The sequence below is a fragment of the Fusarium redolens genome (genome assembly GCF_020744475.1).
Source record: "Fusarium redolens strain MPI-CAGE-AT-0023 chromosome Unknown BKA55scaffold_24, whole genome shotgun sequence".
NCBI lineage: Eukaryota > Fungi > Ascomycota > Sordariomycetes > Hypocreales > Nectriaceae > Fusarium > Fusarium redolens.
In genome coordinates, this window is record NW_025763687.1 from 582932 (window position 1) to 596620 (window position 13689).

The window sequence follows — 13689 nt, forward strand, 5'->3', positions numbered from 1 at the left end:
TATAAGGCAGCTGTAGCACACCCATAATTGCTTGCATAGCGATTATGGCCCGATCTTTTGCCCTGTGGCTTAACGGCTTGTGCAACCGTTACAAAACTAGAGAATTGATTAGTTATATATAAAAAAGGGATTATATTAAGTTAATTAATTTATATTAAATTAATAATAAGCTATTAAGCCTTAAAAGCTTAGAAATAGCCTAAAAAAAAGGATATTTTTTTTAATTAAATAGGATAGCTTTCTTTATTGCCTTTATAAGCCTAAACTTAGCTATATTATTTTTATTTAATTAAATATTAAACTTTAAATATTTTATTTTTTTAATTATTAAAATTAATATATATAAATATTAAATAATTTAAATAACTTTTATATTACAAATGTTCTTTTAATTTAAATTATTACTTTTTGTATTAATTTTGCTTTATTTTATTTTATATATAAGGTTAATTAATTATATATCTTATTATATATATTTAAGTAATTATAATAAATTTAACTTTTATTAACTAATTTATATAAATAAACTTAATATAATTCCGTTAAATTTCCTTTACCGTACCTTTACCTTAGCTCTATTTTTATAATTTAAGATTATAACTAGCCTAGTTTATATATTATTTATATATAATAAAGAGGATGTAAAATACCTATATTACCTTTATAATTATATTAATTAATTACTTTTTATATTAAGCTAAGTTTAAGCCTATAAAGGTAATAAAAAAAGCTATTTTTAGTATTATTAAAAGTTAGTTATATCTTAAGACTTTTTCTCGCTTCTTTAATTTAAATAGCTTTTAATTAATTTAGGTTAGAGATATAATATCTTTTAAATAACTTAGATTTATATAATTAATTAATGTAATTAGGCTATAATTAAAAAGAGCTATTTTAATTAAGCTATATTTCCTTTTTAATAAGAAGTTCTTTTTTATAATTATGATTATTATATATAATATATAATAATTATTACTTATAGTTTACTTTAAGGCTAATTTAATTATATTAATAAGATTATAATTATTATTAGCTATATTGTATTATATTTAGGCTCTAGCTTATATTATAACCTTATAGCTATTATATTTTATTTAATAAAATAACGTAGGAAAACTTTAGTATACTTATAAAAAAACTCTAATATATTACTATATATAAAAGCTTATTAAAACTTTATAGTAAACTCTTTCTCTTTCTTTCCTTGTTAATCTTAAATAGCTTAATATAAGCCTATTTATTATTAAAACTATACTTAAGTCTTATCCCTTATACTATTTAAGATTTAACTTAATAATTATTTAGTAATATATTAGTAAATATATTATAATAGAAAATATCATAAAATACTATAACTTTTTATTAAAAAAGTAATAAGTTTTATTTAACTAGTTAGTACGGAGGAAGGGCCAAAAAGTCCTTGCCTGTCAAGCCACTAAGGAAACAACCCCTGCAAAGTCTGTTAGTATTACCCTACTATATTTATATAAGACTTCCCTATAAGCGATTTTTTCCCTATTCCTCTTCCTTCTACCTTATAGCTATGCTAAATAATATTGCGACTTGGGCTTTAGTAGTGATGCTAAAGGCGCTATTAGGGGGAGCGAAAATGACTGCTAAAATCAGCGCCTTTATAGGCCTTACTATATATATAATAAATAGTATCTATATTTGAGTAATTTACTAAGGCTTTAAGCCTAATAAGATATTCCTATAGCTAATTAATAAGTAGCTTAAAGATATATTATAGTTAGGGTGGCTAATTAAGTATATAAAAGAGATAAAGGACCTAATTATTATAAAGATTAGTAAGGATTATTATAAATAGGAAAAACTAGCTACTAATATTATTAGTAAGCTTAGCTTAATAGGAATAGATATTTCTAAATTAATTATAATATTACTCCTTAAGGAAGCCAGCTATAGGAAAACAAAGCTAATAAAGAAGCCTAGATTAATAATAAAGATAAGGAAAGAATAACTAGAATAATATCATGCCTATTAAGATTAGACCTTAGAAAACTAGAAGGCTATTATAGAGTTTAATAAGATATCTATTATCCTTCTTTACTATTATAGCGGTTATTAGATCTAGAGGAAAGTAGAGGAATAAGTTACTTATAGCTATATTTATAAGTAATAGAAAGGCTTTAGTAAGTTTATATTCTAGGCCGCCTTTTTATATAATAAAAAGGGACCTTATTATTACTAGAGGCCAGAGATTATAAAGGAGAAGAAGGAAGCTAAAGCTGTACTTATAGTAATAAATAAAGCCCTTAAACTGGTTATAAAGATATAGTAGAAGATTACTAATGGTATATAAAGGCTAGGGCTTTATAACCTGCTAGGCAAGAAGCTAGACTAGAGGTAAAATAAGGAGACTAGTAAGCTTATAAGGGAGGGGAAAAAAAGAGGTATTAACTAGTAGTAATATTAGCAGATTATTTTACGTTTAAAATTACTTCCTTTTATAAAGGAATATATAAAGGAAAGGCTAAATATTGTTATTTAGGAAGATAAGGTGCTATTATATAACCACTATATATAGTAATATATATTTAATTTAAGGGAGGTTTAGTAGCTTCTTTAGTATCTTAATTTGCCTAATTTAAATACTATAGAGCCTGCTTAGCTATAGATAAAAAGATATATTACTACAAAAGGTATATTAAAGAATAGAAATAAAGCTATTTATAAGTAAGAGGCTGCTTAGAAGGAATTACCTTAAATAAAGATCTAAGAGTAGATAGAGAGAATTCTAGTATATATTTATAAAATTAATAATATTAACGGAGGGAATAAGTACTTAGAAGGCAGGGATTATCCCTTATAAAATTAATAATTTTAAGGTATCTTTACTTTTTACCCCGCTTTTCCCTTTTTAGCGCAGTGTTAGCGTGGGCAAGGACTTTTTGGCCCTTCCTCCGTAAAGAAATACTTATAAAAATCATTTCAAGATATTATAAGATTTATTTAAGATTAATTAATTAGGCTTTATAACTAAATAATATAAAATATTATATGATTATAAAAACCTAACCTTAAAAAAGCTATAAGTATATTACTCCTTTAAGTATTCTTTTTTATCTTAAAAATAATACTTAAGCAAGCCTCTTTAAATAATACTTATAAGGATATATAATAACTTAATATTAAAGAAAGCCTTTATTAGTATTACTTAAGTTTGATAATAATTATAAAGAATATATTATATAAATATAATGAATATATAATAAACTAATCTTAAATTATTAATACTTTAAATCTCTTAAAGAGATATATTATTATATGAATTCTTAGTTAGAAATAAGGCCTTAGTAAGTAATTTCTATTTTTTATATTATAAGAGAACTAAATAGTTAATATAATCTAGATATTTTTATAAATTATTAAGATATAAATCATAAATACCTTAATATTTAAGCCTAAGCTAGTATTTAATTATAAAGTCTTGAATAAAATAATAATACTTTATTTATAAAATTCTTAATAAAGTTTAAATAGATTATAATTAATACTAATAGCTCTTATTGAGATAATATAATAAAGATTATCTTTTTAAAACGAGTTATGAATAAGTAATTAGCTAGTAACTTAATTATTATAAATCTTTTTTAATTTTATTTTATTTAAATTAAAAAAGTTAAAAATATTATATAAAAATTTAGAAAGATTTATAATAATAATTACTTATTTCATATAAAATTATAATAACTTAATAATAAGAACTAATTAAGGTTTATTGATAATAATAAAAATATAAAAATATTAAGTATTAATTAAATTAGTTATTAAGGTAGTTAAAACTAAATTATATATTTATTATCCCTAGTTTAAATTACTACTTTTTTACTAATTCTACTTTATTTATTCTTATATATAAGGTTAATTAGTTATATATCTTACTATATATACTTAATTAATTATAATTAATTTAACTTTTGCTAATTAACTTATATAAATAGACTTAATATAATTCCTTTAATTTTAACTTTAATAGAATTTCTATAAAACCCTACCTTTACCGTATATTTATCCTAGAACTTTATATATAAACTCCCTTTTGTAATTTAAAAATAGCTCTTTAGTAATATTAGCTACCCTTATAAATATATTAAAGAGCTATTTTTTATATATGATTAAGCTTATAAAAGTATTAAAAAAAGCTACCATATTTAAGTATAAAAGATAACCCTTTTTTAACCTATTTTTAAGTCATTAAGACTTAATAGCTTACTATTAAATTAATGTAAATTTATTAAATCAATATAATATTTCTTTTTCATGTAACTTAAAATAATTACTTTAATAAAGTTAAATTTATCTCTTAATAAGAAGTTTTTAATAATAATAATTATTATTATACATAATATATAAAATTATTTTTTATTAATTACCTTTAAATAAGCTTAATAGCTAGATTAAAATTATAATAAGTTAATTTTTTTTTTTCCCTTGCCTTCAGCCTTGTACGAGGCCATCGAGCTTTTTAGCTTTTCTATCAATAGTTTAAACAGTGAGACCCCTATAGCAGGCCATCATCACAGAAATCAGAATCAGATAAGGTTTATCTGCCTCAATGACGCGATTGCTGCCTTAACCATAATTAGTTATATAATAAATATAATTATATAATTAGAAGCTATTATATATAATAAATATTAGAGTAATATAGCTATTATATTATTAAAAAAAAAAGATTAAGAAGGAAAGTTAGGTTAGATAATATACTTTAAAAATATAATAAATAAATTAGGTATAATATATTTTAAAGGTTAATTAAGGTTCCTTTAAGTAAGTTAAAGAAAGAAGGTTAATTTAGCTACTAAGAGACTTATAGCTAGTATTTATACTGCTTAGTTAAGGTAGTAATTGCATTATTAAGGTAAATAAACCGTATCTAATTCTAACTTTTATAATAATAGCCTACTATTAGGGTTTTATTATTTAAATTATTAATAAAAAAAGCTAAAAAGCTTAATAGAATTATATAAGGCTAAAGGTAAAGGGAAAACATATATATATATACATCCCCTGTTTATATTGATGGTGCACTGATGTTACAGCTGATTTGCTCATTTGGTCACGTGATCTGTCTCGTGACTCATTTGATCCTCTTTTCGCCGCCGACGCCAAATTCAGTCACGACTTCAGGTCTTTGACTTCAGGCAACTAAACTCACACAAAACTCAATACATTTTTCCTCCAAACCCCGCGATTACCCCGCTTCCATCCACATCGCGCAGTCGCGCTCTCGTGGTCCAAGACCATGACCAGCCTGGTCTGTCTGTCACAGGTTCTCGGTCTTCTCCAGTACCTCCTTGGCCTGCCACCGGATATCCTTGAGCCACTCGTCATGCAAGCCGCCAGGTTAAGGGCCCTGAGGAACCCCCTCTCCCTCCTGCTTGGCTGCACCCCTCTGCATAGCTTCCTTTCTAGATCCTTGAGCTTCTGCTTCTCGCGTTCAAGGAAGTCTTTGTTAATCAGAGGGTTCTCATAGATAGACCATATAAGCAGGAGGATCTCGCAACCAAAGATCGCCATCCTGACGCGGCTGGCATCATCCTTATTAAACCAGGCCTCTCCGATATCCATGGCCATTATACGCAGCATATCGCCCTTGCCCTTATTTCGCCCAAGAGCTTCTTCGATCTTAGGGATCACATCATGGCCTTCAGTCAGATAAGGCTCGTCGGGCCTGGGTGCCTGCAGGCTTCTTCGGAGCATCGTGACGGGGCAGCTGTGATGCTGTTAGCGGTTGCGGCCAGAAGAGGGAAAGTCGGGTCGGGTCGGATGACTTACTGAAGCGTGATGGATGATTGAAGCGTGGTATCCTTTCAGGTGGGTTGTAGGAAGAAGGTTGGGGCCAGCTGATGAGCAGGGCTTTTCAGCTGGCATATGTGCAGCTAGGTTCAGGCTGCAATTGAGGCAGCTAACTATGATGATTTGACTTAATGAAGCTTTGCCGGCTGTAGGGGCAATAAATGTTTAAACTATATTAGACTCTGGAGATGCTTGGATATACCTTTCGAGGCTAACTTGCAAACTTAGAAAAAAAAAAAAAAAAAAAAATATATATATATACATATTTATTTATTTTGCCTTAATAATTAAACTAATAAGCTATTCTTGATATTAAGCTAAGTTACTTATGAAGAAAATAAGAAAAGCTATTTCTTTTACTTTTAAAGCCTAGTTTTATTTTAAGGCTTTTTCTAGCTTTTTTAATTTAAATAGGTTTTAGTTTAAGTGGCTAGAAATATTACATTTCTTAACTAATTTAAATTTATATTTTCTTTTTCCATACTTTTAACCATATATAAGGCTATAAAGCTTTTTAGCGTTTTTAAATACTAAGATCCTTCTATTAGGCTATTAATATAAATATTAGAATTAAATATGGTTTATTTATCTTAATAATATAATTACTGTCTGACTTAAGTAATATAAATACTAATTACCTCTTAGTAATTAAATTAACCTTTTACCTTTAACTTACCCAAAGAAATACTATATTTAATTTATTTATTATAATGTATATTATTTAACTTAATTTTCCCTTTTAACCCTTCTTACTAATAATATAATAGTTATATTACCTTATTAGTATAAAATAGGCTATAGCGCTATAATTATACTTATTATATAATAAATTATAATTTTAATTTAGCTATTAGGCCTACCCTAAAGGTAGCTAATAAAGAAAAACTCTATATAATATATATAATAATTATTATTATTATCAAGAACTGCTTATTAAAAGGCGGATTTAACCTTATAAGTTAATTTAATTAATTAATTATTTAAAAAAGGTATTATATTAATTTAACTAATTTAAATTCAGTTAATAATAAGCTATTAAGTTTTAATGGTTTAAAAATAGCCTTAAAAAAAGGTAATCTCTTGTAATTAGATAAGGTAGCTTTCCATATTACGTTTATAAGCTTAATTATATATAAAAAGTATTTTTTTTTTTTTTTTTTTTTTTCGCTTACCTTAAGCCTTATATAAGGCTATTAAGCTTTTTAGCTTTTTTATTAATAATTTAAATAATAAGATCCTTATAGTAGGCTATTATTATAAAAGTTAGAATTAAATAAGGTTTATTTATCTGAGTAATATAATTATTGCCTTAATTAAGTAATATAAATACTAGCTATACGTCTCTTAATAACTAAATTAACCTTCTTTCTTTAACGTATTTAAAGGACTATACCTTAGTTAACCTTTATATTATACTATACTTAATTTATTTATTATAAAGTATATTATCTGACTTAAATACCTTTTAACCCTTTTTACTAGTAGTATAATACTTATACTGCCTTAATACCTATATAAAATAGCTTATAGGTATATAATTATATTTATTAAATAACTAGGTATAATTTTAATTTAATTATTAAGCCTATCTTAAAGGTAATTAATAAAGAAAAACTCTATATAATATATATATTCCTAAGTTTAGACTACTACTTTTTTATTAATTTTACTTTATTTATTCTTATATATACGGTTAATTAGTTATATATCTTACTATATATATTTAATTAATGAAGATAGATTTAACTTTTATTAACTAAGTTATCTAAAACTTAATATGATTCCTTTATAAATCCCTGCTTTTACCTTATATTTATCCTAGAAATCTTTACTAATTTAAAAGTAGCTCTCCAGTAATATTAGCTGCCCTTATAAATATACTAAGGAATTACTTTTTATATATAGCTAAGTTTAGGCTTATTAAGGTAATAAAAAAAACTATTTTATTTAATTAAAGAAGATTAGCTTCTTTTAAGTCTCTTTTTAAGTCTCTAAGACTGAATAGCTTATTTTAAATTAATTAAACTAATATAATACTTCCTTTTTATATAATTAATTAACTAAATTAAACTATAATTAAAAATAGTCATGTTAATATATCTAAATCTATCCCTTACTAAAAAGTTCATTATTTCTTTTTTTTCCCTTTACCGTTAGCCTTATATTAGGCTATTAGGCATTTTAGCTTTTCTATTAATAATTTAAATAATAAGATCCTTATAGTAAGCTATTAATATAGAAATTAGAACTAAATAAGGCTTAAATACCTTAATAATATAGTTACTATCTTAACTAAGTAACGTAAATACGAATTACCTCTTAATAACTAAATTGACCTTTTTCCTTTAACCTATTTAAAGGAATACTATATCTAATTTATTTATTATAGTTTTACTTAAAGGTTAATTAAAGCCTAATTATCTAACTGAATTTCTAACCCTTTTTACAAATAATATAATAGCTATATTACCTTAATACGTATATAAAATAGCCAATAGCTATATAATTATATTTATTATATAATTAATTATAATTATAATTTAATTATTATGCCTATTTTAAAAATAGCTAATAAAAAAGAACTTTATATAATATATAATATTTATTATTCTTATAAAGAATTTCTTATCAAAAGGTAAATTTAATTTTTTAAAATAATTATTTTAATTATAGCCTAATTTAATTAATTAATTATATAAAGGAAAGGTATTATATTAATTTAATTAATTAAATTAGATTAATAATATATTATTAGGTCTTAAAAACTTAAAAATGGCCTTAAAGGAAAGTTATCTTCTTTAATTAGATAATATTAATAGCTTTTGTTACTGCCTTTATAAGCCTAAATTTAGCTATATATAAAAACTAGCTCCTTAATATATCTATAAGGGCAGCTAATATTACTAGAAAGCTACTTTTAAATTAATAAGAATAAATATAAGGAAAAAAAGTAATGTTTAGACATTCTATTAAAGTTAGACTTAAAGGAATTATATTAAGTTTACTTTATATAAGTCAATTAATAAATATTAAATGTATTTTAATCAATTAAATATATATAATAAGGTATATAACTAATTAACTTTATATATAAAAATAAATAATGTAAAATTAGTAAAAAAGTAATAATTTAAATTAAGGAAGAAGTTCTTTAAAATAGTAATAATTATTATATATATTATATAAAACTCTTCTTTAGTAGCTACGTTTAAGGCAGGCCTAATAAATAAATTAGGTATAATATATTATAAAGGTTAACAAAGATATATTCCTTTAGATAGGTTAAAGGAAAAAGGTTAATTTAGCTACTAAGATACTTATAGCTAGTATTTATATTACTTAGTTAAGGTATTAATTGCCTTATTAAGGTGAATCAACCTTATCTAATTCTAACTTCTATAATATTAGCCTGCTATAAGGGTCTTACGATTTAAACTATTATTAAAAAGCTAAAAAGCTTAATAGCCTTATATAGGGCTAAAGATAAGGGAAAGAAAAGAAAAGAATTATTTATATATATAATATATAATAGTTTCTACTTATAGCTTACTTTAAGGCCAGTTTAGTTATATTAATAAGATTATAATTAGTTATTAAGAGAAAAGTAATATTATAGCTATACTTGAAGTAATATAATAATAGTATTTATTTTAATATAAATATAATATAAGGTATTAAATATTATATTAAAAAAATATAATAACCTTAATATTAAGTTAATAAATTATACAACTATTACCTTATTCTAAGAAGTTATAAGTTTTCTTAACTATTAGCTATAGCTACAGGTAAAGGCATAGCTTAACGTTACTTTAACTTACCTAAAAACCATATTTTATTATTTATTATATTTTTAAAATATATTACGTATAAGTATTAATTATACTTATTAATATTAATTATAATTATTGTTATAATACTTATATATAATAGATTATAGCCTAATTAGCGCTATTATATACTAAATTATACTTTATTATTATATTTCTTAAATAAGAAAGCTAAGTAGGCTTAATATTATTAAGGGATTTTCCTAAGATAATACGTAGGGTTATATATAGATATTAAAGCCTTATTATTTCATAAAGTTATAATTATAATTATCTTTCCCCACTCTAAGTAGCTATCCTTAGCTAATAGTATTATAATAATATTAAAATAGTTCTTAGTAATTCAAAATCTTTAAAATATATATCTCAATTATCTTTATATCCTCTTAATGTTATAATAAAATTAAATAAAATTAGCTATAAGTGATATTAATAATAATTACCTAAGACTTTATAATAGCCTTATAGTAATAATCTTTTAGCCTTATATAATTTAAAAATATTATAAACTATAATTTATACTTATAAATCTTCTTAGCCTTATAATTTACTATTAATCGTATAACTCTTCCTTAGCTACCTAGCCTCTTAGTTATAAGTATAAAGTCCCCCTTTTTTTCTTTCTCTCTTTTTCTCTTTTATTATTATATTACCTATTAAGCTTATATATCTTTTATCTTTAGCCTTTTTACTTCATATCTGACTTTTAAATCTTTAAATTCCCTTATAATTACCTTTATCTTTATTTCTTATAATATACTCCCTTAATAGCTTTTTTATAATATTTTATAATACTTTTATTAAGTTAATACCTATTAAGCCTAAGGTTAAGATGGTCTTAAAGGGCCCTATTATATATAAGCCTTCTTTCTTATTTATTTATAATTATTCTTATACAGCTTATAGTTAATTATACATAACTTTATTAATAGACCTCTTAGTACTTAACTTTAATAATTTTAAGGATTATAAGTGGTTTCCTCTTTTTAATATAGCTTTAGGTATCTTAATAGCTTATATTATAATTATTATAATTAAGTTAAAAAGACCTATTATTTATAAGTCTTACCTAGGTCTTTATAGCTTATTTTCTCTTATTAACTGTTACTTTAAGGCATTTATTGTCTTAGAAGGTAATTAAAAAGTACTTTAAATATAATTACTTTAATTTATAAGGCTATTAATAAGGCTAATATTAATAACTATTACTACTTTTAATCTAATACCTATATAAATCTTTTTTATATTTTTTATTAACTCTTAGTTAGTTTTAGTTATATAAATAAAACTTATATTATATATTTTTACCTTAAAAAGAAGAAGCGAATAAAAAATGCACCTTTTTATATAATTAAAATATAATTAATTATTACTATTACATGGTAAAATATTTCTTTAATTTATTTGTATTTAGTTTTATAAATATCTTAGGTCTGAAATAAATATTTGATTATAATTTATTAATATAATAATAATTTCCTTTTATAATTTAGTTTACTTAGTCTTATACCTAAGTCTTTTACCTTTATAAGTTTAATATTAATTATATAGCTTAGAAGGTTATATATTTAGCTTTTAGAAGTAAGATTTTAATGAAAAGGCCTATTACTTCTTTTAATACCTCCTTATATTATCTTATTACTTAATAGTAAATTATAAGTAATTATTATATAAATATTACTTAGTATTATATAATATATTTTAAATACAAGCTATTAATATATAATAATTAGGTTTTCTAAATAAATAAACTAATCTATATTAGGTTTATATTTATAAGTTATATAAAATATAATACTAAATATTATAAAGTATTATATCTTTTAATAATTAAATAATATATATTAGGCTTATTAATATAAAGATACTCTATTAATAGCTAATAAGCTAAGTTTTATAAAAATACTAATAAATATATTTTATATACTTAAATATAATTATTACATAAGAAGGCAGTTATTAAGTAATTCTTAGGGTTACTAGTAATTCTAAGAATTAGTAGTATTTTTAATTAAATATTAATAACTAGGTCTTAGTAGTTACTTATTAAATCCCTTAGTATATAGTAACTGTTTATAATTAAAAGAAAAAATGTAGGATATATATACCATAACTGCTAGGATTATAATATAAAGAAAAGACTACATAAGATAATATCTTTTAATACTTCTTAACTATAAGCTAAGTATAAACTGCTAGTTAGGTTTAATTAAAATAGGGTCTTTATTATAAAATAGAAAATTAAATAATTAGTTTAATAATGTTAAATATAAAGAAAAAGAGTATAAAATTATATATAAAAAAGGTATTCCTAAAAGTATAAGAAATGCTAAAGTCCTTAAGGAAATCTATCCCTTTATATTTATTATTATAAATATCTATTTAACCTTATTAATAAAGTTTAGACCTCTTCGTACCTTAGAATACTTATTATAACTATTATATAGGTTTTTAAATAGTTTTAATATATACCCTTATACTTAAGAAACTAGATTAAATAAGTATTTTATATGAAGTAATTATATATATATAAAGTCCTTATTTTTATAACTTTTAACTTTAAACTAAGTAATTAATTAATTTTATATTAAGTAAACATTGTTAATTAAATATAATCCTTTTAGTTTTATTATAATACTTAATCTTAATTATTTACTTATTAATCCACTTACTTCTAGTTTTTTTTTCAATTTATTTCTCCTTAAACCTTTTAATAATAAACTAAAGGTAAAAAGTATTAATTATAATATTTTAAGTATTATCTTACTAACTAAGACTTATTAGCCTAGCTAGGATAAATAAGGCTTAAATCTTTAAAGTTAAGAGATATATAAATTTAAGTTTATTAATTATAAGTAAGCCTTATTAAGTAAGCTTAATAGTTATTTCCTTTATATAAATCCTTAGGTCTTATATTATTTATTTAATTATTTACTTATTTAATATAAAACCTAATTCATATATATATAAAAAGTACCTTTAATATTAAGAGGAATATTAATTCTAATAATAACTAAGGTATTATTAGCTTTAAAGTCTAATTAATCTTTTACTTTAAATTAAAAAATAAACTAATAATCTTAGGTTTAATTAAAAGATTACTTTAATAAATTAAAGATTAATAAAGAGATTTTTTAAAGTCTTTAAAATCTTTAGTTTAAAAGGTCTTTAAAATAACTAAAGGATAATATTAAATACTTTAATTAGATAATAAATAAGATATAGTATAAAGATAGTCTTAATTAATTACTTAAATTAATTACTATTAGTAATCCTGTTTATAATATAGCCTTATTATTATTAAGTATTAGCTTATAAACTATTATATTAAACGCACTTAACCTCTTAGCCTAAAAGTCTTTTATCCTTATTATTATTATCTTTAAGCTCTTTTTATATAGGCTTTCTTTCTTTAAGTTATAATCCCTTAGATTATAAAAGATCTTACTTTCTTAAGTTTATATTACCTTTAAAATCTAATCTCCTAACTAAGCCTTATAATAAAGATATAATTATATCCTTCAAAGTAATTAAATATATTATCTTTAGTAATATTTTAAGTAATTCCTTAAATAAGTATTAGCTTTTTTTTATTTTTATATAAACCTTATATATAGGCCTAATTAGCTTATCCTTTTTATTTATTTTCTAATATTAAAAGCTTTTATTAATTAACTTAAGCTTTTTAAGTATTATAAGTTTTATAAAACTATAGGCTATATTATATTACTTTTATATATCTTCTTTACTTTTAATTTTATAATATAAATACTTAATTATAATATTATAACTTAGCTTTAGCTTAAGTAATATTTCTTTTTTTATTAATATTTAAAATAAAAAAAGGTTTATTACTTTAAGTATATAATAAGTAACTTTAATAAGCTATATATAATAATATTAAGGATTAAATAGCTAAAGGCCTATAATATTATTATTTAGCTAATATATTAAAGGAAAAGTAAAATAATTAAAGATATAAAAATTATATATCTTAAGCTATTCTCTTAAGCTAAAATTATTACCTTAATATATA

General features: G+C 21.7%; 2 protein-coding genes across 2 annotated transcripts; both read right to left on the bottom strand.

The window, feature by feature from the left end:
• Positions 1-5170: 5170 nt before the first annotated feature.
• BKA55DRAFT_584020 (uncharacterized protein) lies at positions 5171-5740 on the bottom strand. Its single transcript, XM_046194263.1, has 2 exons — positions 5507-5740; positions 5171-5401 (listed from the first exon to the last, which is right to left on the bottom strand). The coding sequence occupies exons 1-2, from the start codon at positions 5725-5727 to the stop codon at positions 5179-5181; spliced, it is 444 nt and encodes a 147-aa protein (XP_046042849.1). The 5' UTR covers positions 5728-5740; the 3' UTR covers positions 5171-5178.
• An 11-nt stretch (positions 5741-5751) lies between these two features.
• BKA55DRAFT_526943 (uncharacterized protein) lies at positions 5752-5916 on the bottom strand (the record flags this gene model as incomplete). The annotated part of the gene is made up of 1 exon (XM_046188889.1): positions 5752-5916. A coding segment is annotated over one exon (165 nt), but the record flags the coding sequence as incomplete, so codon positions are not given.
• Between the last annotated feature and the right edge of the window lie 7773 nt (positions 5917-13689).